General features: G+C 43.2%; 1 protein-coding gene across 2 annotated transcripts in view; it reads right to left on the minus strand.

The window, feature by feature from the left end:
* Window positions 1-22,050, minus strand: part of LOC145343867 (acyl-CoA 6-desaturase-like) — a 54,976-nt gene extending 32,926 nt beyond the window's left edge. The window contains exons 1-2 of one of the 2 annotated variants that reach the window (XM_080190338.1): window positions 21,745-22,050; window positions 3,665-3,775 (exon numbers count right to left, since the gene is read on the minus strand). In XM_080190338.1, the coding sequence (XP_080046464.1) occupies window positions 3,665-3,775; window positions 21,745-21,951 (318 nt within the window). In that variant the 5' untranslated portion in view covers window positions 21,952-22,050. The remainder of the gene's footprint in view (window positions 1-3,664; window positions 3,776-21,744) is intronic. The other variant, XM_080190337.1, reaches the window with a different exon arrangement.
* Window positions 22,051-27,284: the final 5,234 nt, after the last annotated feature.

Consider the following 27,284-nt stretch of genomic DNA (forward strand, 5'->3'; position numbering starts at 1 on the left):
ACATACCCATAAGTCTCTGCTTTCTTGCAAGAGAAGAGGCAACAGAACTCCAGGAAGAGGTGCAGAAGTAGAACTGGCCCTCCTCTCAGAGTCATACTGACCACTGCAGTGTAAGGTAATGGAAATCAGCACAGTGGTGGAGGCCATGAGCAGTGGAGATGGGTCGACACAGTGGGAAGGAGGGGGTGGTCTCTCTCAGATGCTTGGTGGTAAAATCAGATATCTCACTGCCACATGGCATACAACACTCACTCATGTTGAATTGATGTCAGCGGTGACTGGAACGTGATCACCTGCTCAGTGATGACTTTGAATCTTTTTCCCTTGTCCATTTTAATTTAGTAATTTCATCTGCCATGGTTCCTTCATGCAGCAGCTGATGTTAGAGGAGTTCTCAGAGAAGGTCTTGCATTCTGAAGAAGCATCATAGCACACTCTCCACTGGCTCAGATGGATACACTTTATTCAGGCTTCTGAGATATGTTGTCACAAAGTTGAGCACACATCACAAGTGTAATAGAGGGGTCTGGCATGTACAAAATTTAAGTGGGAGTGAGTACAGTAGCTCCCCTCACAGTGATGTAAGAAAATACATGACCCAGATGCAGGGGTCATAAGCAGAGACAGGTTAAGACCTAAGCATGGAGATAGTTCCTAGCCTGTACCCTCTACTATATTTGTGTAAATAGCTCGACTACTCAAAAGAGACTTACAGTTAACCTACTGAAGACAATGGAGACTTCTAGAAGAGAAGCCATTCTGTGACTAACACCCTCCCAAAAACAAGTGAGCAGCAACAAGTGTTAGAGGAGTAGCGAGTCCATGGAGAGAAGAGGATATTCCAAGCTAAGTTGAACTGGATGCAGATGCTAAGCCTCACAGACCATTGATGGAGACAAGTATTCTAGAACAGCAACAGAAAATATATGAGACACAGTGATGACTCAAGGAGTTCACCTATATCAGAAATATCATCACAGCCTTGGGTCACTGTCTGTGTTTGCATGTTCCCCCTGAGTCTGCATGGGTTTCCTTCAGGTGCTCTGGTTTCCTCGCACAGTGCAAAGATGTAAGGATTATGTGGATTAGCTATGATCAATTACTCCTTAGTGTTCCAAGATGTGTAGGTTAGGGAGATTAACCATGGTAGATGTGCCGGGTTATGGAAATAGGGGTGGGTAGGCCTGGGTGGGATGCCCTTTTGGAGAGTCGGTGCAGACGTGATGGGCCGAATGGCCTCCTTATGAACTATGGGGATTATATGGTTCTATGTTTCACTTGTGTTGATGTTTTCCTTCATGGAAAGAGCAGCCTCCTGGTTGGAGAATCAGATGAGGTAACTGATTTTACTCACTTTGACCATTCAGTGCTTCAGTAGTTGCAGCAAAATGCCCTGCAGCTCCTGGTTAGCAGGGAAGTGTGAATGGGCCACAAGTGGGAAGATGGATGAAGAGCACATGAAGGTGGGGTCTCTGCTCAAAGCACTCCCACTTCAATCATCTTTACCCCTCATTCAGAGTCCCTTATGCTGATTCCTGGACAGATAGATAAGTCGATTTCTGGATAGATGCAGGTCGGACAGTTTTAACCCAGATCCACCTGGCTTCCAGAATCCAAAAAAGATCAGCCATGAATAATACAGTTGTCAGAGCAGGAATTTGAGTAGCCTGACTCAAATTCTGCTAAAGACATAGAGGTAAGACCAAGAGACAGTAATAGGAAAGGAAGAGAAAGATTTTGGAGTTTGGGAAAATACTTGGGTGTTTGCAAATTTGTCACTGTGTCAACATTGATGAACCTTAAACTTTAACCTTAAACATTGTTCATTAGTCACCCTAGCCAATTACTGCCTCAAATCCTGAGTAGCTGTGTTTGGGCCGGTCTAGAAGATGAACTATTGGTGTCAATGAATTGGAAAGAATATTGACCATGATAATGAATTATGTTGAGTGGAAGGGTGGGAGGACCCAGTCGATTGACCATGTTTGTGGCATGTAGTATCACGGATTCAGATTACCAAATTGTGACTGTATGAGCTTCTCACAGGGGGCCTGGCCAAATCAGCCTATATCTTCTCCTCCTTGTCCAAAGATGCAGAGTGGTCATCACTTTGCAGCACTATGTTGTACAAGATGCATCAGACCACCATCATATGGGACACCTTTGCTATTGCATTTTGAAGGCATTTGCATCACATCTTCAACAACTCAGTGGCTTGCTCAATAGCCACTTTTGTGCTCATGTAGCTCCAATTATATCTTTCCTGTCCAACAGTTGTTTAGGACTCCACAAATGTCACCAGGCAATTGTAAAATCTTGCAGATGTCACCACCAGATTTCTGGAAGGAAACAGAAGTGAATAAATTTGAGGGCGAGTCATTCAATGCAGTGGTGATCTTGACAGCCACTGGCACTGAATGCAATCTTGTTCCTGGAGGCCAGCGGCCACCTGCCGAGAAAGTTTGGGATGACTGGGGCACTGTTAATCAGTCTTGTCTAGAAAGCCAATTCTCTACTTGTATTCTGAGTACTCACACCTTACAGTTGGAGTTGTCTTCATCTCCTCTGTTCTGTAGAGCAGTAGGTTGCTGAGGCAGCTGCTGTCATTGCTGGGATTCATTTCAGTCTTGAAATGCAACAGTGCTTACTATGTGTCTGATCTGGCTTGCCATCGTCACGTGACTGTGCCATGAGGCAAACACTGTCGGCTGCCATTTCTGATCAGTTCAATAAAGTCTCTTGCTGAGACAGACATTGAAGAAGGCTCCTGTTCTTATAAATGAAACAATATTGTTCCTGTTGCTATTGATGTTGCTACTGCTCTTTTCCTCATCAGAGGTTCAAGAAAGAGATACACAAGATGTTCCAGCAATGGTGATAAAGTTGGCAGCAGAGAAATGCAGATAAATGTCCAAAATATTCACGGTGGCAGAAATGACCTGAGTGTTGGAAATGACCTTCCAAGCAGTGAAAACAAACTCTCAGGACAAGTCCTTTGTAAAAGTGTCTTTCCTTTTGGTAGGGAAAAAGCTGTTCTGGTTCAGCATTTTAAGGCAATCCAGCCCATCAACTTCAGAGGCTTATCAACACCCGCCATGCTTTCACCTTGCTGCCCTTCAGGAAACATTTGTGCTGCCAGTTAAAGACAGATTTACACCTTTACATTGCATTTGGTACTCCCCAACCGGCTGCTCCTGATGGGAATTGGACTGGGGACAGTGGGAGTGGTGGTTCCCATGCACCTCAAAATGTGCACTAGTTAATTCTGCAAATCCATGGCATTATATTGAGTTTCCAGAAAAGCTGTATCTTTTGCATCTTTAAGTCTAGCCAACCCCACACCGCACCTACCCCCCCAATCCCCAGTGCACTAACACCCACTCCCCTTACACCCCAATACTGGTTAAAATTCCCCCCAACATTTGCCATAAATAGCAGACAAGGGAAGTGAAACCTCTTCACGTTCATCTTTTTCTGAGTTTGTTAACATTCTACACTATAGAGAAAGGAGTTACAAGAAACACATTAAAAAAAAGGTCATCACAGAAGTGAAAGAGAGCCTGCAGGGGAGCAGCCCTGGTACAGAAAGTTACAAGTTGCCACTCTAGAGTCACAGGAAAACGGTGACAATTTTATTCAAAATAATCATGGTCATCAATCTCACCCTTTTCTCTCGATCATGGCTGGGTTCCCCCGGAGCTAATTCGCCAATCAAAAGAGGCTTCATAAACTTACGGACAAAGTGAAGGTCTGGGTGGAAAGCCTGGAATGCTTCCTGAAAGAAAACACACATGAGTTTTCAGCGCAAGATTGGAAATCATTCAACATTCATCATTTGTGTCCAATGAGACTGAGAAGTGGAACAACTTGACAGGCATTACCAGCATCTCCACTGAACAGTCCCAGGTTCAACGCAATATAAAACTTTCTGTGCCCTGCTTCAATAGTATTCACCAGCTACTAACATTGGAGAGGGCCAGCGATGCAACAAGCTTCCGTGACTGTACTTTAAAGATGCCAAATCTCTATCAGCTTTTGCCAAAATAATGGGCAGTTTTGAGCACTGCCAACTGCAGTGAAACTGTCCTCTCAATTCTCACACAAAGGAGTAAAACTGTTTAATTCACTGTGGCAGCAAAGGAGAGAATTTTAAAATTCAGGTACTACAGCACAACATGTTCATTCCAGGCACTTGGCTGCTGGCTAAGACGACTGGGCTGCGGCAACAAGAGGCTGATTGTATGTGACATGGGAACATAGGATGATGCCAAGATCATGGGTGGACTACTATCCAGATTTGAGAGACAGGGGAAACTGATATCACATTTTCAATCAGCTCCTTTCTCTTGTATTGTTGAAGGACAATAGCTGGTCATAGAGGATACCACAAAGGTCAGAAGAGAGTAGACAAGGAAGACGAAGAGGTGGTGATACCAGGTGTTATGATGGCCATGAAAGGCACAGGGGAATCATCGATAGATCTCCCTGTGGGCTTTGTAGTGTATGAGCTTCCTTATTGAGCCAGCAGAGGCTCGCCCAATGAGAAGCAGCCAGTGATGGTTTATAAACCTGCTATTCAACCCAGGCCAGCGTTGTAGGTCCCGAGGTGTAGACTGTCTCGCTGTAAGCCACGGGCGCAGCCCTTCTCTTTGGTACACAATAAATGATCTTTGGTGACGGCAAACTGGAGTCTGGCTGAATTAATACATTGGCAACGAGGGATCTCTCTCTCCAGACAACCTCCGAAAGTCAAGAATCTCCTGTGGTGAGAAGTCATTATGCCTCTTTTTGGGAAACCTGAATCCTATGATACTAGTGGGAAAGACTGAGGCCATTAATATAAAGGGTGTACGGACCCAATTCTCCCAAAAAATTCTAAATGCTGAATTGGAGGGAAAAATGGTGTAATTCATGATTTTTCCATGGGAGTTCAGACTTGAATCTTCCACACTCCATGCATTGCAGAGGAAACAATCTTGAATATCACTAAAAGCTCGGGGGGGGGGGTCGAGGAGGTTTCTATTCACGCCAGAGTCTGACAGTTCTGGGCCTCATGTGCAGTGGCCTCGAACTGTCAGCCTGCATTTTGCTGGCCAGCCCAGGACCCCCATATTGTTGCCCTCATGACACCCCCACAACCCGATTGCAGTCCCCACAACCATCCCATGCTAGCCCAGACTCCCCCTCCCCCACCGTCCCAGAACACTGCAGAACAGTGACAATCCCCCCATCCCCCAGCAGACCCATCCAGCCCAGCCCATAGCAGAACCCCTCATTCCCACTGATAGCCACTAGGCCCTCCCTGCAATGGGCACCATCCACAATAGGCCTCATCCCCTTGGCACTGCCCAGTACCAAGGTACCCCCTGGGCATGGGCACTTTGCCCCTTGCTTTTTCCCCATAACCTTTGGTCCCATTTGCCCCAAGTGCTATATCCAGTCTATCCCTAACCCTAACCCTATTCATATTGTCAGGGAAATTAGAGAACTGGAGCAACTCCAAGGAGGAAATTCTAGGCAATGGATAATTCTGGGAATACATAACACCACTTGAAAGGGAAAATGGATTAATATTTGGTTGGATCCTTCATTCAGCCCAGCAGAGGAGAAGAAGGTCGGTTTCGCATAAGAAACTGAGTTGTGTAGTTAGACAATTAATGACTGCAGAAGCTAAGGCCCAATGCAGCCTAAAAAGAATGATGTTTCCTCTTTCTGGCTGACTGGGAGACACAGCGGATTAGCACTCTGGCCTCTTACCTTTTGGGGCTGGATTAAAATCTAATCCATGGAGAGAGGATGAAGAATTAGAACAGAAGATTACTCTGCAGGATCAAATTACCTTCTCTGATGCTCATTAATAAATCTTCACTGAAGTGAATTTGGAAAGCTTCAATCTATTTATTGACCTGTCAGCACTCAGAGGAATAGAATTAACTTGCAAGTCAAATACAACTTCTGCTGTGCTGTAGCAGATTCAACTCAAACGTTAACTCTGTTTCTCTATCCACAGATGCTGCCAAACCAGCTGAGTGTTTTCTGTACTTTATGCTTTTATTTCAGATTTACAGCATCAGTAATACTTTGCTTTTATTAAGGCGAGAATTAACTTGTGTGCAGCATAAACACTACTACAAAATCCAAGCCTAGTATCACTACTTCTTCATCTTCCTTGTCTGCAGTTTTCTTTCTCACCTTTGTGATATCTTCTGACCATTGTCCTCCAACAATACCAGAGAAGGGAGCTGATTTAAAATGTTAACATTAGTTTCCCCTGTATCACAAACTTGGAATGTTCTATCTGAATAGTAGTCCACCCACTAACTGATCACATGGTCTTGGCATCATCCTATGTTCCCATGTCAAATACAATCAGCCTCTTGTTGCTGCAGCCCAGTGGTCTACAGCCAGCAGCCAAGTGCCTGGAATGTACATGTTATGCTGTAGTACCTGAATTTTAAAATTCTCTATTTCTCCCCCTTGCTGTCACTGCAAATTAGGCAATTCAACTCTTTTGTGTTTTGATCAGCTCAACTTTTACCTTTCCGAATAATTTCTTTGGGACATTTAAGACATGACGGCACTTTGAGTTTTACATTTTGCATTAAATAATGACGCACCTGCAGAGAATCCAGGCCAAATAACTGGTTGGTATGATGTCAGTATAGACTCTTCAAGTGATCATAGTATAGACACCACCATGACCTAACCAGACAATCACACAAGGATTTCCAGTAGTGATCATTGGATAACAATTAAAGCAGAAATCCTAACTGATATTCCTCTCTTGAGGCCAGCTGCAGTTTCCCTGTACTGCCCTGGCTTGGCTGAGATGAACTAACTCAATGCCAACAACAAACAAACCGGGGATCTTCTTCATCTATACAGCTTAACCAGCTGATCCTGCAGAGGACCTGCCCTGGAATTACTTTTGAACACTAGTGAATTTCCTGCGATATGATAAATTACATAATTGACAGGGATATTAAATCACGTAAAGCACCTATTTGACTGCTAAGATCACTGTATCCTAGGTTGCAGTCATATCTAGCACAAAGGAAGATGGTTATGGTTGTCAATCGTTTCAGTCCCAAGATGTCACTGCAGGAGTTCCTCTGGGTAGGGTGGCACGATGGCACAGTGGTTAGCACTGCTGTCTCAGAGCACCAGGGGCATTTTAGTGATGGTGGGGCCCAGGTTCGATTCCCGACTCGGGTAACAGTCTGCACATTCTCCATGTGTCTGCATGGGTTTCTGTGGGAGCTGCAGCTTCCTCCCACAATCTGGAAGACATACTGGTTAGGTGCATTGGCCATGCTAAATTGTCCCTCAGTTTACCTGAACAGACACTGGAGTGTGACAAGTAGGGGATTTTCACAGTAACTTCATTGTAGTGTAATGTAAGCTTACTTGTGACTAATAAATAACCTTTAAACCAGTGTTCTAGGTCCAATCATCTTCAATTGCTTCATCAATGATCATCCCTCCATCATAAGGTCAGAAGTGGGGATGTTCGCTGATGATTCAACAATATTCAGTACAACTTGTAACTCCTCAGATACTGAAGCAGTCCCTGCCCAAATGCAGCAGGATTCAGGTTTAGACTGACAAATGGCAAGTGACGTTCGTGTCACACAAGTGCCAGACAATGACCATCTCCAACAAGAGAGACTCCAACCACCTCCCATTGACATTCAATGGCATTACCATCCTGGGGGTTATCATTGACCAGAAACTGAACTGGATTAGCCATATAAATACTGTGACTACAATAGCAGGCCAGAGGCTGGGAACTCTGCAGAGAGTAACTCACCCCCTGACTACCTGAAGTCTGTCCATAATCTACAAGGCACAAGCCAAGAATATGATGACATACTTGCCACTTGCCTGGATGAATGCAGCTCCAACAACACTCAAAAAGCTCAACACCATCCAGGACAAAGCAGCCTGATTGGCATTCTATCCACTAAAATAAAAATTCACTCCTTCCACAACTGATGCACAGTGACAGCAATATGTACTATATGCAATACCCATTGCAGCTATTCATCAAGGTTCCTTCACCAGCATCTTCCAAACCTGCCATCTCTACCATCTAATACCAAGTAACTTTGTGTCACATCAAGTGTCGGCAATGACCATTTCCAATAAAAGAGAATTTAACTACCTCCATATGGACTCAATAGCATTAGCATTGTCAAATCCCACCCACCTATCACTAGCAATAACATATGGGTCATCATTAACCAGAATAACTGAACCAGCCAGATAAACACTGTGGTTGCAAGAGCAGGTCAGAGGCTGGGAATTCTGAGGTGAGGCAAGTAACTCATCTCTTGACTCTCCAAAGCCTGGCCACCCTCTGCAAAGCACATGTAGGGAATGTGGTGAGATACTCTCCTGAATTAGGTCAGTTTAGCTACCAACAACACTCAAATAGCTTTACACCATCCAGCACAAAGCAGCCTAGCATCCCATTCAGCATCGCGGACATTCACTCCTACCGCTGCCGGCACAGCATGGCTGCAGTATACCATCTGCATAATGCACTACAATAATTTACCAACACTCCAGCAACTTCCAAACCTGCAGCCTCTACCATCTGGATGGACAAAGTCAGCAGATGCATACAAACCTCACCCCTTGCCAGTTCGCCTCCAAGCCACTCAGCATTCTGGCTTGGAATGATAGCACTGTTCCTTTACACCTTCCTAACAACATTGTGGCTGTAGTTACGTCACGCTGGCTGCTGCGGGTCAAGGTAGCTTACCATCATCTTTGAGAGCAATTAAAGAGTGAAAAACCAACACCCATATCCTGTGAAAGAATTTATTAAAATCCTCTGAAGAAGGGAAGGTATGTGCAGTTTAATGCATTCCTTCATAAGGTCACAAGATTCAATTACCTTGCTTTATTCAAATTAACTTGGAAGTCTGATCAGTATCTATATTCATTCCCAAATTTGACTCCTGAAATCAATTTGAAGCCATTTCTATCTCTGATTTATTAACAATGTGACCACGGTGGTACTTACAGTCAGTCAGAGGTTACACTGAGCAAATGGAGGTGCTAGAGTACAGCAAACGTGCAAGTATCTACCAACAACCTTTCAAAAGACATTTGAAAGAGTTGCTTAGAGTGAGTCTTGGCCTTTTGGCTAAGACCAAGCGTGACTTCAGCTGTAATGCAATGTATTGTCAGCTTGGATCTTCCTTTACTGGGGACCAGGAATTGGATTGAATTTCATTTGGTTTTTGGAGCAAGCAAGGAAATGGATTTGGGGTCCACACTGCACATTGGCTTTGTAATTCTGAGAAAGAAAAAAGATTGAAATAAACATATTTTTCAACTTTCTCAAGAACATTATAGGTATTTTGTGGGAGCTCGGCCCTTGGTGTTTGTGGTTAATATACACCAGAAGCAATTAATAAATAATACCCATTGTTTACATTCCTTGTCCATCATCACACTTCCTGTGCCACAACTTCTACATCAGATTCAATAATAGAAAAATTTCTTCTCATTGACTTCCCACTATTATAGTTACATGATAACAAATTATCTTACATGTACATTCAGCTCTTGTTCCTGTGCTCATTGTGAATCATTGACTCTTGTAATTTATCATGGCAACTTATTTAACAATAGTCAAAATAATTCAAATGGAGACTTTATTAGAGAACCAAAGAGTGTTAATATTTCAGTCTCAAATTCCAAAAATGTTACCATAGAAACTAAATTTGTGACCATAATTACTTTGAAATGTTTATTTTTTTTTCCATTTTCTTTAAGAGGAAGGTTGTGGGGCAAAATGTTCCAGGAAAGTAGAATGCAGGAATTACCTGTAGACATTTCTGGAATCGGCAATGAGTTGTTGGTGTTGGTAAAGTTGTTCTGGGATCAAAGTTTTGAGGCGCACGGATGGGGCATTGCCAGTGGCAGGACAAAGGAGTGTTTCGAAAGGAGATACTTGGCATGCAGGGTATTGGAGCAGGGGATGATACTGACAAAACCCAGACTTCCAAAGAATGCACTGGCAGTGATGGGAAGTGTATTAGTGCCCAGTGTGGGAATGACAGGCTATGTGTGGAAGTGGGAAGGAGGGAGAAAGATACTTTAGTTGGTTAAGAGACAAAGAAGAGAAAGTGGGCAATGCACAAATGTTACAGACTAGGAATGAAAAAGTGCATACGAAACATTGGTGTAATGTATTTAAAAGAATGGAAGAGCTGGGTCATGTGCCTGTTGAGGAATCATTTCACTTTTCAGATTGCATTGGTTGTGGAGCCATGTGCTTAACCACACAGAACAGAAGCAGACTATAGGTTACATAGTTCTTTAACTTTTGGGATTTGTTGTTGGTCTATGTAGTGGATGCTGGGCTCTTTGCTGGCCTTCAAGAGAGCTGAACCAATTCTTGCTTGGAAGGCTAGTAATCTATGCACATATGATCAATGTGGTCTCTCTGAAGTTCTTGATTTCCTGAGGGGGTCAGATGGGAATATCTTTTTCCTTCTCTTGATCCCATGTTACTTTTTGTATTTGATTGTCTCACCCAGGAGGTTAAGGTAGCTGCTGGGGATAAGAGGGGATGGCAAGTATCTGGTCACTAGTGGAGTGCCCCAGGGGTCGGTGCTGGGGTCTCAGCTATTTACCATTTATATAGATGATCTGGAGGAGGGAACCGAGTGTATGGTGTCGAAATTTGCTGATGACACCAAGATTGGTGGAACAGCAAATTGTGCGGAGCATGTGGAGAGTCTGCAGAAGGATCTAGATAGGCTGGGCGAATGGGCCAGGAAATGGCAAATGGAATTTAATGTTGGCAAATGTGAGGTGGTCCACTTTGCTAGGAATAATGGTAGGAAGGACTATTACTTACGTGGCGAAAAACTGCAGCATGCGACGGTGCAGAGGGACCTCGGGGTCCTTGTGCATGAGTCGCAAAAACCCAGCCTGCAGGTGCAGCAGGTGGTCAGGAAGGCGAATGGGATGCTGGCCTTCATAGCGAGGGGGATTGAATATAAAAGTAGGGAGCTCTTGCTGCAGCTGTATAGGGCACTGGTGAGGCCGCAGCTGGAGTACTGTATGCAGTTTTGGTCGCCGCACTTATGCAAGGATATTTTGGCCTTGGAGGGAGTGCAGAGGAGGTTTACTAGGCTGATTCCGGAGTTGAGGGGGTTGAACTATGAGGAGAGGCTGAATAAACTAGGCTTGTACTCGTTAGAGTTTAGAAGAATGAGGGGAGATCTCATTGAGACGTATAAGATGTTGAATGGGATGGATAGGATAGAGGTGGAGAGGCTCTTCCCGCTCAGAAAGGACAGTAGGACTAGAGGGCACAGCCTCAAGATAAAGGGGGGGTGGTTTAGAACAGAGTTGAGGAGGAACTTCTTCACTCAAAGGGTGGTGAATCTCTGGAATTCTCTGCCTGTTGAAGTGGTGGAGGCTGCCTCGCTCAATATTTTTAAGACGTGGGTTGATAGGTTTTTGATAGGCAAGGGGATTAAGGGTTATGGGGAGAGGGCGGGAACGTGGAACTGAGCCACGATAGATCAGCCATGATCTTATTGAATGGCGGGGCAGGCTCGAGGGGCTAGATGGCCTACTCCTGCTCCTATTTCTTATGTTATGTTCTTATGTTATGTCACGATGCTGATTTTCCTCTCCCCTCCCCCTCCTCATTTACAGACATTTATAGTTTATATATGGATTCACCAATTGCTTATTCAGTGTTTTTCTCCCTTTATATTTCTTTTCCTTAAGGCTTGATGCAGTTTCAAATAAATTCATAAACATTTTAATTAGGACTCGGTCATTATTTAGTGCTTAATTGGTACCAACTCCTTTGACAAGATCAACGTGAAACTGATCTCAATTATTTAATTATGAGAAAGTTCAGTTTGAACTATACTACAGAGTCAACAGAAAGATGATCAGGGTGGAAACTGTTACCTTAGTGAGAGATCTCCTACAGCACAGGTTCCGTGATCTCCACATTGCTGACTACACATGTATTTTAATGCATGTAAGACATTCATTTTTACAAGATCTTTTTATCTCACTTGAAGGCATTACAGTATTAATTATATGACATATGACTGGATTTTATAGTCAAATTAGATTTCCAGTTCATCAACTGATCTCTTGCTGATGCAGTGTGATTTTATCATTGCACAAGCATGTGCAGTGGAACCAGATTTTAAAACCACATTCAGTAAAAACTGCATAAGTCAACGCTTTAAGTCTCTGGAAATGAATGGAGACATGAAGTTCTACCAACCATTAGCTCTGATATCATCTGAATTATTGATGACCCAAAATATTGATATGTATCAAAAGGATAACTGATGTAATCCAGCTTAATGGTTGAGGAAAAGTGGGAGAGGAATATTTCAGTGTGTGCCTGATATATGTTTATCATCCATCTCCTGGTTTCTCCATGACACTTCAGATGTCTGTCACAGAAACAAGACAACAAAATAAGAAAGCCAATAACTGAATACCAGATGCTTACAACTTGCAGTCTGGAACTTTAGCATTTTCCAATTTGAACACCTTTCTTCACCAATGAAAACCCAATTGGCCTGAGAAACTGTTTACTTAAAAAGCCATTAAAGGGACATAAACTGACCAAAGGTCAGTATGTATTATATAACACAACTAGCCTTAAAAAGATGTAGCCTAGAACTTACCATGGGCAGTACCATGGGATAGTGGCTGTAATTATTTAAAAGGTCAACATTCTTCCCGTCCCAATATCCCTTCAAAATTTTGATGTGCAAATACAACTTTTTTAACCAGTTTGTTACAGATAGAAATATCATAAATAAGCCACGTATGTTTGTCTGTCTTGATTCTATCAATTATCAAATTAAGCAAGTAATCCGTTACATAGCTGTTGGTATAGAGCACAAACATTGGTATCATGTGAATATGACATTTCCCCAAAAGGAATTGGTCTAATCCTGTAGGGAATAAGTCTAATTCCGCTGCTTCTTCCTTTCCTCCCACTCGGCACTATGACTTTGTTGCCTTGGCATAAAATCTATTCACTTGGGGTTCATTAGCGCGTTGGAAGGATTCGGTATTGTAAGTCTTACATCAATATGTCATGTGGCTTTTCAATGTTATGATGAAACTCTAAGCACAAAATAACCATTTACCTATCTTAAGTCCACCCCTTAATTACAGGTTTAATTACCATTTTCTTCTTTGGACAACAAAACGATTAATTAAACTGAAAATACCTCTCCAAGATTGTCGAGCTGAAAAAAGCTGTGTGTAACTGACCATTCAGTTTCAATCTCCTGGCTTTTGCTGAACTATCAAATTTCACCAGGATGATACTACAGACATTACTTGAAAATCTCAATTCCACAGCATCAACAGGGTGGCACAGTGGTTAGCACTGCGGCCTCAAAGTGCCAGGGACTTGGGTACAATTCCGGCCTGAGTGACTGTCTGTGTGGAATTTGCACATTCTCCCCATGTCTGCATGGGTTTCCTCCTGATGCTCTGGATTCCCCCCAAAAGTCTAAAGATGTGCAGGTTAGGTGAATTGGCCTTGACAGATTGCTAAATTGTCCCTCACTGTCCCACAACGTGCAAGATAGGGAGATTAGTGGTGTAAATGTGTGGGATAATGGGAAAGGGCCTGGGTGGTATGCTCTGTCAGAGTCAGTGCAGACACTATGGTGCAGACTACTCCTTCTGCATTGTAGAGATTCTATGATTCTGGAAGAGCCTTGTGTGTGAAAGCTACTTCCCAATTTCACCTACTGGTCTAACTCCACTTTTAAGGTTACACCCTCTGGATCTGGATTCCCCATAGATGGAACAGTTATCATTTTAAACACCTTGATTATCTCACCCCCAAAACCTTTGCGAGTGAAAGGAGTGCAAGCTGAATACATTTATCTCTTAGTATCGTAGTATAATTCAGCTGAATTTGATCTGTAGTCCTTTCAAGGCTAATTTATCTTTCATTAAGTTCCATACTAAAAAGTGAATAGTTCTCCAAATGGGGCCAGGCCAGGACCAAGAATCATTTGCTCGCTTTTGAATTCCAATCTAGCAATCTAGACAGCTCAGAGCTCCAGGGACCCGGGTTCAATTCCAGCTTTGGGTGACTGTCTGTGTAGAGTTTGCATATTCTTGTCTGTATAGAGTTTGCATATTCTCCGTGTTTGTGTGGGTTTCCTCCGGGTGCTCCACTTTCCTCCCACAGTCTGAAAGATGTGCAGGTTAGGTGGACTGGCCATGCTAAATTGCTCCTTCATGTCAGGAGATGTGAGAGTTAGATGGATTAGCCATGCTAAATGTGGATAGGATGGGGAAAAGAGTCTGGTAAGATACTCTGTCAGAAAGAGTCAGTGCAAATTTGATGGGCTGAATGGCTCCCTTCTGCACTGTGGGAATTCTATGAATCACCTCCCAACCTGCCATGCTACTAAGTGTAGACATGTCAATCAAAACAGGGGTTGAAAGGGACTGCAGGATATTATTACACGTGGCACACAGGTAGTTCAAGTTTCATGACAGTAAGCACAGGTGACGGCTTAATGCCCCCAGCAGTTGAATAGCTTGTTGACATTCCACTGTCTGGGTTCATCCAGGAAGATTAGCTACTTGGGTGAGGAACAATATCTCAATACCATCAAGAGCGACTACAGTTACTCTAGTAGAGCGGGGTTGATAAATGGAGGGGAATTGTTTTCAGTTTCTACCAGTTACTCTCCTTAAAGAGATCACCTATACATTTAGGTATAGTTGCACAGGAACCAGGCAGCCCCCAAAATCTCAACCAAGTGGACATCCTGCACATGCAAGTCAAGGGAGTATTATTAGGGCAATTGATCGTGGAGACTATCAAAGCCAAAAATAATTCTGTCATCCATATGTGAACATTTTGCAGGAAATATCACTGATGGGACAAAAATTATTGTCTTGATCTTTTCCCCTCCCTAACCCAAATGTTACAGACCTGCCCAAAAATGGTGACAAGGGTAAATCTGGTAGATACAGACTAATCAGTCCAAACTCAATGCTGGGAAAACTATGGGAAACCATTGTCAAGAATAAAATAAGTTTCACTTGGAGAAACTTGATTTTGGAAGGGACAGTCAGCATAGACCTGTTAAAGGCAAATTGTGTCCAATTAACCTGATTCAGTTCTTTAAAGACATTATAGAGAAAGCTGATGAAGATAGTGTAGTAAATGTCTACATGGATTGTCAAAAGATATTTGGCAAAGTACTGCATAATAGACTTATTCAGACAATAGAAGCTCGTGGCTAAAAGAACAGTGGTATTTTCAGTATGAAATTGTCTAAAAAATAGGAGGTGAAGAATAATCATAGAACATAGAACATAGAACATAGAACATTACAGCGCAGAACAGGCCCTTCGGCCCACGATGTTGCGCCGACCAGTTACAAAAACAATGACCCACTAGCCTATACCAATCCCTTTTCGTCCATAAACCTATCCAGAGATCTCTTAAACGCCCCCAAACTAGACGCATTTACAACTGCAGCAGGCAGGGCATTCCAATCCCTCACCACCCGCTGGGTAAAGAACCTACCCCTGACATCCGTCCTGTAGCTACCCCCCCTTAATTTAAAGCCATGCCCCCTCGTGCTAGCTTTCTCCATCCGAGGAAAAAGGCTATCACTATCCACCCTATCTAAACCTCTAATCATCTTATATGTTTCAATAAGATCCCCTCTTAGCCGCCTTCTTTCCAACGAAAACAACCCTAAATCCCTCAGTCTCTCCTCATAGGACCTCCCCACCATACCAGGCAACATCCTAGTAAACCTCCTCTGCACCCTCTCCAACGCCTCCACATCCTTCTTGTAATGCGGGGACCAGAACTGCACACAGTACTCCAAGTGCGGCCGCACTAGAGTAGTGTACAGTTGCAACATTACACTGCGACTCCTAAATTCAATCCCCCTACCAATAAACGCCAAGACACCGTACGCCTTCTTAACAACCTTATCTACTTGATTCCCAACTTTCAGGGATCTATGTACACACACACCTAGATCCCTCTGTTCATCCACACTATTCAAAGTCCTCCCGTTAGCCCTATACTCGACACATCTGTTGCTCCTACCAAAGTGAATTACCTCACACTTCTCCGCATTAAATTCCATCCGCCACCTCTCGGCCCAGCTCTGCAACCTATCTAAGTCTCCCTGCAGACTATGACACCCTTCCTCACAATCTACCACACCTCCAATTTTGGTGTCATCAGCAAATTTACTAATCCACCCAACTATACCCTCATCCAGATCATTAATAAAAATTACAAACAACAGTGGCCCCAAAACAGATCCCTGAGGCACACCACTCGTAACTGTACTCCATGATGAATATTTACCATCCACCACCACCCTCTGTCTCCTATCTGATAGCCAATTCCTGATCCAACTTCCTAGATTACCCACAATCCCATACATCTGCATTTTCTGCAGAAGCCTACCATGGTGAACCTTATCGAACGCCTTACTAAAATCCATGTATACCACGTCAACAGATGTTTTCCTGTTGACCGAATTCTGGACAGAATTATGCAGTGAGGGCTTCAAGGGTCAGTGCTTTCTTGATATAAATAAATTACATGGACTTTGATAGAGTATAGAAGATAAAAGAATTGGCAAAATACTAACGGTGAGCTGGACAGCAGACTTCAGGATAACATAGTCTGGTGAAATGGGCAGATAGATGGCAGGTGCCACTTAATGCACTCAAGTGTGAAGAGGAGGAATTTAGAAGAAACAATTTGGAGAGGCAATCTAAATAGGAATACTGAGAGAATTACAAGAGCAAAAGGAGCTGCAGGTGCAAATTCACAAATCCTTAAGGGTGCAGAGCCAGTTGATAACACAGTTAATAAAGGTGAAGAGCAAAATACTGCAGATGCTAGGATCTGAAATAAGAACAGAAAATGCTGGAAAATCTCAGCAGGTCTGATAGCATCTGTGGGGAGAGAATAGAGCTAACGTTTTGAGTCTAGACGACTCTTTGTCAGACCTAAGATTTTGTATGCAGGGGCACTGAGTACAACATTTACTAGTTAGGCCTCAGTGCATTGTATACAATTTTGGGCATCATATCTTAAGAAGGATGCCAAGGCCCTGGAGATGGAAGTTTCCCATGGATGAGTAAATTCAGTTACGTGATGGGAATGGAGGAACTTGTTCCATTCTCCTTAAAGCAGCGAAGGAAAAGGTGAAACAGGGATACTCAAAATTGAGGCATTTTGGTACAGCAAGTAAAAAAAAAACTTTCCTCTGGCCAGTAATCAGAAATTATAAATTTAAAGTTTTTGGAAAAACAAACTCGAGGAGAAATGAAGGGAAATTCCTGAAGAGAAGTTTTGTTAAGAACTGCAACATACTACCTTAAAATATGGTGGAATCAATATTTTAGCAAGCATTGTACAGGACTAGTTTGTAGCATTATGGACCCAAGTGTGGGACTAAACTGAACTGATTTTTCAAAGATTCAGCAGACCAATAACTCCCTGGTGTAAGATTTTATAGTTCTAAGAATTGCAGCCTCCCTACTGCTTTTCAGATGCAACGCATTAACACAACACAGGACAGCAACTTTCATAAAATCCCTACAGTACAGAACGCAACCATTCAACCCATCAAGTCTGAATTCCACCCAGGCCTACTCTGGTAACCCCACACATTTACCCTGCTAATCCCCCTGACTCTAGCATTTAGCATGGCAAATCAACCTAACTTGCACATCTTTGGACTGTGGGAGGAAACTGCAGCACCTGGAGAAAACCCAAGCAGACATGGGGAGAACATGCAAACTCCACACAAACAGTGACCTGAGCCCAGAATTGAACCTGGGAGTCTCAGCTAATCACTGTGCTAACCATTCCGCCCAAACACCCATTCACTCCGGAGTCCATAAAGAGCAACTTCAAAATGATTTAACTGTTTGCTAAGGCAGTTACAATAGTCAGACAAAATAATTCCACTGTGAAGTTCATGGTCAGGAACCTTGTCATCACTCCATCCGTGGAGTGTCAGGGAAAGTCAAAATGGGTTTCACTCAACCACGGGGCAATTGACATCTTATACATGCACTCTACCTACTGAACCTCTTCTCTGTATTACATCCCATCCTCCCTCAAATGAGTCATCTCATGGTGTGGTATGCTTCCACAGACTAGTCCCGACCAGAAACTCAGCCAATTCTCCATGCTGCCTATATCGAGAATGTTGTCTGGCAATTCAACCTTGGGAGCATTGCAAGCAAATCTGATCCTGTTCTCACCCTTCATTCACGTTGGAGTACTCGTACTTTCCAACTACGTATCCAAAGAATGATCAGGGAATATTGGAAATTATTGTTTATTTTGTTCTTACCTTCAGTCTAGATTAATTAATTCAGCAAGCATAAGGTTTGGGCTGGGCTGATTTCGTTCTTTGTAACTTGGTGTCATATTAAACCACTGAGGCCGTTTTTAATTGCTTTTCAACTCCTTCATCTGTTTGCGCAATATATCTCAGGATTATTCAACCAAACATCACTGGCCACTAGCTGAAGTACTGCACCAGGCAACAAAGGGTTCCAGATCAATGTCCAGCACTACGTGCTCAATAATCAATTATTTTTCTATTTTTCATTCATTTATATTACTAACAGTGATACACTTTGCAGACACAGTCAACAATTAAATATGGTTCACAGGCTGAGATGCCTGTTAAGTGAGCTCCTGGATGGTTTCAAGTTTCTTGAGTGTTGTTGGAGCTGCACTCATCTAAAAGTATTCCATCACACCCCTGTCTCTGCCTTGCAGATGGTGCAAAGGCTTCAGGGCATCAGGTGGAAAGTTACTGAATGCACAGTTATCTGATTTTCTCTTGTAGCTACAGTATTTATAGGCTGGTGCAGTTAAGTTTTTGGACAATTGTAACCCCCAGAGTACTGATGATGGAGGATCTGGTGATGGGAATGCCAATTAATGCCAAGGGGAGGTGGTCAGACTTTCCCTCATTGGAGATGGTCATTGCCAGGCCCTTGGCCCAAAGCTGAATGTTATAAGAACATAAGAAATAGGAGCAGGAGTAGGCCATCTAGCCCTTCGAGCCTGCCCCGCCATTCAATAAGATCACGGCTGATCTGTCGTGGCTCAGTTCCACATTCCTGCCTTCTCCCCATAACCCTTAATCCCCTCTCTTATCAAAAACCCATCAACCCGCGTCTTAAAAATATTTAGCGAGGCAGCCTCCACCACTTCAACGGGCAGAGAATTCCAGAGATTCACCACCCTTTGAGTGAAGAAGTTCCTCCTCAACTCCGTTCTAAACCGCCCCCCCCCCCCTTTATCTTGAGGCTGTGCCCCCTAGTCCTACTATCCTTTCTGAGCGGGAAGAGTCTCTCCACCTCTATCCTATCCATCCCATTCATCATCTTATACGTCTCAATGAGATCTCCCCTCATTCTTCTAAACTCTAACGAGTACAAGCCAAGTTTATTCTGCCTCTCCTCATAGCTCAACCCCCTCAACTCCGGCATCAGCCTAGTAAATCTCCTCTGCACACCCTCCAAGGCCAAAATATTCTTGCGTAAGTACGGCGCCCAAAACTGCACACAGTACTCCAGCTGCGGCCTCACCATTGCCCTATACAGCCGCAGCAAGACCTCCCTACTTTTATATTCAATCCCCCTCGCTATGAAGGCCAGCATCCCATTCGCCTTCCTAACCACCTGCTGCACCTGCAAGCTAAGAACATAAGAAATAGGAGCAGGAGTAGGCCATCTAGCCCTTCAAGCCTGTCCCACCATTCAATAAGATCATGGCTGATCTGAAGTGGATCAGTTCCACTTTCCCGCTTTCTCCCCATAACTCTTAATTCCCCTGTCTATCAAAAACCTATCTACCCGTGACTTAAATATATTCAGCGAGGTAGCCTCCACCACTTCAACGGGCAGAGAATTCCAGAGATTCACCACCCTTTGAGTGAAGAAGTTCCTCCTCAACTCTGATCTAAACTGCACCCCCCTTAGTCCTCTAGTCCTGCTATCCTTTCTAAGTAGGAAGAATCTCTCTACCTCTACCCTATCCATCCCCTTCATTATCTTATATGTCTCTATAAGATCCCACTCATCCTTCTAAACTCCAGTGAGTACAGACCCAGTCTATTTAGTCTCTCCTCATAGGCTAACCCCCTCATCTCCAGTTTCAGCCTAGTGAACCTTCTCTGCACTCCCTCCAAGGCCAATATATCCTTCCGCAAGTGCGGCGACCAAAACTGCACACAGTACTCCAGCTGCGGCCTCACCAGTACCCTGTACAGTTGCAGCAAGACCTCCCTACTTTTATATTCTATCCCCCTCGCTATAAAGGCCAACATTTCATTTGCCTTCTTGATCACCTGCTGCACCTGCAGACTAGGTTTTTGCGACTCGTGCACAAGGACCCCCAGGTCCCTCTGCACCGTAGCATGCTGCAGCTTTTCGCCTTTTAAATAATAATCCCTCCTACTATTATTTATGCCAAAGTGGATAACCTCACACTTGCTAACATTATACTCCATCTGCCAGGTCCTCGCCCACTCGCTCAGTCTATCCAGATCTCTCTGCAGACTTTCCACACAATTTGCTTTTCCACTTATCTTCGTGTCATTATTCAGGGGTGCTGCATGCTGACACAGGCTGTTTCAGTTTGATGTTGCGTAAAGTGTATTATCCTCCCACAAATGAACATCTCATACCGTAGGTTCACATAAAGAACAGCCACTTGAACAAGCACCATTGCAACTGGGACCCACAAAAGGACAATACTTCCCAGAGCAAAGGAAGAATTGGAGAAAGTCCTGATTATTTGCATTGATTCTGAATGAATATTGATGATTAGCAGCAGTGCATCCCTAGGAAACTTTAACTGTGACCACAGATTGTAGCAATAAAGCACCAATATGAGTTACAGACCAGTTCAATACTATTTACCATAATTAATATATTACAGTCATCAAAAGAATCAAGTTTTGTTTTTATTGATTGACATTCTATGATCTTCAGCAGTGCTGTGAAGATGACATTTTAACTGTAGCACATTCATTGATACTGCTGTCAATTAGTGGATGTTTGAATAAATCATTTATTAAATTATTACTGGAATTGCCATGATTAGTATGAGTATGATTAAAAAATGCATTCCATCCACTTTTTTGTACTCCATGTGACTATTCTGAACCAACATTTTTAAAAAAACTTATCTCTCTATGAGCGACTCAGAAGAATTATACTTCTTTATTTTTTCCTCAACAATTTAGTAATTCAGACACAGACCTCGCCTGGAGCTTTTAGTATTGTGGGAGCTGCCCATGTAGTATTTCCTTCAGAAGCAGTGGCCCACATAACATCTGTGACCGATAGTAACTCCGGATCCGTGAACTCCAGTAACCTTGGTCTTCTGCCACTGACTCGGGCTTTCCTCCGTACCTCAAATAAACATTTTGTTTAAGAGAGGAGGGGGGAGGGGCGCAAAAAAAGTGCAAGACAAATTTGCGAAACAAAATATTTTGGGAGAAGACTTACAGATTGTGAAAAAGGAATATTTAATGAACATGACAAAAGAGAAAAGAAAAATGCAGTCTTCGAATGCCTTCTGACTTTATATTCAGGCAACATCTCTCTCTGAGGTAAAAATGCAAGCGGACAATCGATCGGTTTGATTGAATGTTTGTTTAAAGGTGATCTGCTTACCGTGGCATCCTCTCCAGCAAAGTGACTGATAACCCGTATCCCTCCAGGGTGCTTTAGGGCCCAGTTAGTCACGTTATATACTTTCCTATCAATCACCAGCCACTTGTCCGTCTTGCTATTGTGCTTCTGGATCTCTTGCCAACTGTACAGGGCTAACATTTTCTCACACTCCCCTTCTTCTTCACCCTTCTCTCCTCCTTTCCCCATCCTTGCTCCTTTCCCCCCTCCTTTCCTTCTCCCGGCTCTTCTCTCCCTCTACCTGCCCTCTTTAGCAGTTCATCTTATATTTCCAGCCCGCCCAGCAACATCCTGCAAGAATTAACCATTAACGCGATGCTGTAACCTAGGAGATCAGCAGAGTTTTTGCACCAATCAAGAAGCTGTGCCACAGCCCTGATCTGCAGGCATTGGTTCAATACTGATCTTTCGAACCGGTTTTTTTGTGGGGGGTGGAGGGAGAGAGAGCTGATCCTTCCCATCAAAGCTTTCAGATCAACCTCACTTCATTGAGGTTGCGGCCAAAAACCTGTCTCGGCGGAGTTCGTTAGCTTTGCGGGTTGACATATTGCCAACCTTTCCGAGGCAGACTCTTTCTCCTCTGACCCTCTCAGCAATACTACTCCAGCTCCAAAGCGCTGTCAATATCATCCAGCACTCCCCAACTGGTATCCTGCTTTTATTCCATTCAATCCCTACAGTGCAGAAAGAGGCAATTCAGCTCATGGAGCCTGCACTGACAACAATTCCACCCCCAGGTCCCACCCTTGTAACTCCATGTGTTTACCCTGCTCATCCCCCTGACACTAAGGGGCGATTGATCATGGCCAATCCACCCAACTTGTACATCTTGTGGAAGGAAACTGGAGCACCCAGAGGAAACCCATGTAGACACAGGGTGAATGTGCAAACGCCACACAGTTACCCATGACTGGAATTGAACCTGGATCCCTGGTACTGTGACACAGCAGTGCCAACCACTGTGCCACCACTGCCCCCAAGCTGCCCTGCCATTCCCATCTATCCAGCTCCCTCACACTGGAGCTTAGGAGCCCCTCTCCGCCTGCATTATTCTGTGATGCTCAATGTGGAGATGCCAGCGTTGGACTGGGGTAAACACATTAAGAAGTCTCACCAGACCAGGTTAAAATCCGAGAGGTTTATTTGGTAGCAAAAGCCACTAGCTTTCAGAGCACTTGCTGCTCCTTTGTCAGGTGAGTGCCTGACGAAGGAACAGCGCTCTGAAAGCTAGTGGCTTTTGCTACCAAATAAACCTCTTGGACTTTAACCTGGTGTGGTGAGACTTCTTACTGTGCTCAATGTGAATTCAGCTCCATTTGGGCCTCAGTGACATCTGATCAGATTTGCTGCAGGACAGGATGCTGAAGAACCAGAGAAGAAGGTTGTTGGTCAAGCAAATTCTTTTTGCACTTGTTGATATTTCAATGTGTGAGTCTGCTTTTCAAGGAATTAGGGTTCATTCAGTATTTGATTTTTATTGCCTCAAAAATATACATTATTCATAAAATTTGTAAAAATACATTACACAACATTTCAGCCGGAAGCCACTGGAACTGGAATGGCAGAGGGACAGACAATGGCAAGATCCATTGACCTCGGATGGGATTTTCCAGTCTCGGGTCTAGCGAGGCTGTAAAGTCTCATCTTTCAACTTGAAAATTACTGGGTGTATCATAAAATTTGACTCGTCTCTGCACTGTGTTCCAATCCTAGGCTTGTCTCCACATTGTTTTTTAATCCTCGGTGTCTCCATACAATTGTAATTCTTATGATATTGTCAATATGCATTCCATATCGGGCATACAGCCTGGGTGCAAGATGGTTCAAATTGAAAAATTACAAAAAGTGCAATAATAGAATCCAAATTTCCTGCATACAACATGTTCTTCTCTGAGATTCCCAGTACAATTTCAATACTTTCATTTTCATATTCAATGTTAGGCATACAGCCCGAGGGAGTTCTACAGATTTTCCAGCCCCTTCATGTTCCACAGCAGAAAGGCCTTAGACAGAGACTTTCCCCCATTGAACCTCTGAGGTGGCTGCCCAGTCTTTAGTGTGTCATTCAAGTCATCCTGGACCTTAGACAGTTAAGGACAACTCCTTATACTGGAAGACCACCACGTTTTGGGTATACCAAAGAGTGTCTTTCACCGAATTGATGATCCTCCAGCCACAGTTGCTGTTTGTCTCAGTGTGCGTCCCTGGAACAGTCCCCAAAACACAAAAGTCCTGCGTCACAGAACTGCACAGGGGGGACCAAGACAACAACCCCTGTATCTTTTCCAGCCCTGCTTTACAAATGCTCATTCTAGAAGGAGGTGAACAATGATAGATTGCCAAGTTGGCAGTGTGAAGCACAACAGTGTGCCTAATGAGAAACAATGGTTTGAATTTATATAGAACTTATCTTTCAACATTCCACATGCAGTGCATTACTTTGAAGTACAATGATTGCTTTCATGCAGGTTTTTAGCAACATTCCACAAAAAAAAATAGAAGTTTGTTTCTGATGCTGGGGGCAAAATTTTAGCACCTGTTTCCAAATGTAATGACTGATTAAAAATCCCATCCACAGGACATCACCTTAGAGATGCAGCATTTTAAAAATTTTTTCCTGGGACTTGGAACTCACTGGCTGGGACAGCATTTATTGCCCATCCCACATTGCCCTTGAGAAGGTGATGGTGAGTTGCCTTCTTGAATTACGGCAGTCGATGTGCTTTAGGTACATCCATAGTGTTGTTAGGGAAAGAGTTCCAGGACTTTTTCCAGCAACAGTGAAAGAATGGCAATATACTTTCAAGTCAGAATGTTCCGTGGCTTGGAGAGGAACTTGCAACTGGTGGTGTTTCCATGAATCTACTGCCCTTGCCCACCTACGTAAAGGAGGTTGCGGTTTGGAGTGTGCTGTCAAAGTGTTGATGTTTATTGTAATGCATCTTGTAGATAGTACACTCTGCCACTGTTCGTTGTGGTGATGGTGAATATTGAAGGTGGTGATAGGGTGCCAATGAATTGAGCTACGTTGTCTGGATGATGTCAAGCTTCTTGACTGTTATTGGAGTTGCACTAATCCAGGCATCATACTCCTCGGCAGCATGGTGGTACAGTAGTTAGCACTGCTGCTTCAGAACACAGGCTCAATTGCAGCCTTGGGTGACTGTTTGTGTGGAGTTTGCATGTTCTCCCCATGTCTGCGTGGGTTTCCTCTGGCTGCTCTGGTTTCCTCCCACAGTCCAAAAGACGTGCTGGTTAGGCGCATTGGCCATGCTAAATTCTTCCTCACTGTGCCTGATCAGGCACCAGAGTGTGGCGACCAGGGCATTTTCACAGTAACTTCATTAGAACATAGAACATTACAGCGCCGAACAGGCCCTTTGGCCCACGATGTTGTGCCGACCAGTCAAAAAGCAATGACCCTCTAACCTAAACCAATCCCTTTCCATCCATAAACCTATCCACGGATCTCTTAAACGCCCCCAAACTAGGCGCATTTACAACTGCAGCAGGCAGGGCATTCCAATCCCTCACCACCCTCTGGGTAAAGAACCTACCCCTGACATCCGTCCTAAAATTACCACCCCTTAATTTAAAGCTATGCCCCCTTGTGCTAGCTTTCTCCATCCGAGGAAAAAGGCTATCACTGTCCACCCTATCTAAACCTCTAATTATCTTATATGTTTCATTGGAGTGTTAATGTAAGCTTGCTTGTGACTAATAAATAAATAAACTTTAATTACCCATTCTTATAATAGCTAAACCACGACATTACTCCTTAAGCTCACCTTTACCCCTTAAAACCTTTGATTAATGTAAAAGTATCAGTCTCAAATTTCAAATGAATAATTGATATAGCAACAATTGCCAGCTGCTAGAGAGTTCCAAACTTCCATCATCCTTTCTTTGTAGAAATGTTTCCTAATTTAACTCCTAAAACATAGGGTTCTAATTTTTAGACTATGTTGCTCTGTCCAGTCCCTCCAACCAGAAGGAATAATTTCTCGATGTCTAAGCTTAATATTTTGAAAACATTGATCAAATCACCCCAAACAGTCTTAATTCCACGGAATGTGACCCTAGTTTGTGTAACCATGCCTTACAATTTAACTCTTAGAGGCCAGGCATCATTCTGGTAAATTTATTCCCCACTCCCTACAAGGTTAATACATCCTTCCAATAATGTGGTCCCCAGAGCTGCTCACAGTATCCCAGTTGAGGTGTAACCAAGGCTTTGTATAGCTGAAGTATGACCTCCACCCTCTTAAATTCTATGTTTTCAAATGGAGGGGCCACTGTTAGCCATTTTGATTATTTCCTATACCTCTTCATGACACTCTAATTACCTTTGTATCTGAAAGTATCTGGAGCTTCACTGTTTCTAACTTCTGACCACGAGTATCTTGTTCTATTCCTTTTGAGGTCTGAAGTGGATGACCAGTAATTTGCCTACACTGAACTCCATTTGCTACATTTTGCCCATTTAGTTAATCCATCAAAAGTTATTTTTAATGATATGCTTGCAAAAGAAGATTAAAAATACTCCTCTGTCCAGACCCCTCGTGATTTTGAACATCTCTATCAAATACCCTGTCCACACTGTTTCCTCTAATGAGAACAGTCCCAGCTTCAACAACCTATCCATGTAACTGAAGTTCCTCATCTCTGCAACTATTCTTGTAAATCTTTCTTGCACGCTCTCTAATGTCTTTGTATCCTTCCTGAAGAGCAGTAATCAGAATTGGACACAATACTCCAGCTGGGGACAGAAGAGTTTTATAAAGATTCATCATAACTTCTTTGCCTTTGTATATACCTCAGGAGGTATAGAGTATAAATATATTTATGTTTATAAAGCTCCATATTACATATGCCTCATTAACCACTTTTCCAACTTGATCTGCCACATTCCTTGATGCTCCCCTTGTATCTCTTTTCCTATTCCCTATTAGAATTATACCTTTTGTTTAATATTGCCTCTTCTTGTTCACGTTTTCTGTATTAAATTTCATCTGCCAAATGTCCTATTCCACCTGCCTCTCCATAACCATAGAATCCCTACAACGCAGAAGGAGGTCTTTTGGCCCACCAGATCTGCGCCAAATCCCCTAAAGATCATCAAGCATGTTATGTAGGGCTCTATCAAATGCATTTTGGAATAACTTCCCTCTGCATCCTTGGATGCATACCTGCTAATTCTGGTGAATTGTCCATTTTGTGTCAAGTTAAGCTTTCTAATATCCCATCTTTATCAAGTTTTGCCTCTTTCATATATCTCCTGTTTCATTGTGACCTTAGCAGCCTCTTCTCCCTCAACAAAGATAAATAAAAACTCTCATTGAGTATCTCAGCCTTGCTCTCCACCTCTTCACTCTCTGATAAGCTGTGCCACTTCTCTTACCACTCTATAACTTTTTCTGTACCTATGGAAGTCTTTTGGATTTCCTTTTATAGTAGTTGCCAGTTTCTTTATTGGGGCCTGCAATTCTTTCAGTTTGTTCCCTATGCTCCGTGTTGCATTA

This window comes from Carcharhinus amblyrhynchos, chromosome 6 (genome assembly GCF_965287045.1).
Source record: "Carcharhinus amblyrhynchos chromosome 6, sCarAmb.v2.hapA, whole genome shotgun sequence".
NCBI classification, from domain to species: Eukaryota; Metazoa; Chordata; class Chondrichthyes; order Carcharhiniformes; family Carcharhinidae; genus Carcharhinus; species Carcharhinus amblyrhynchos.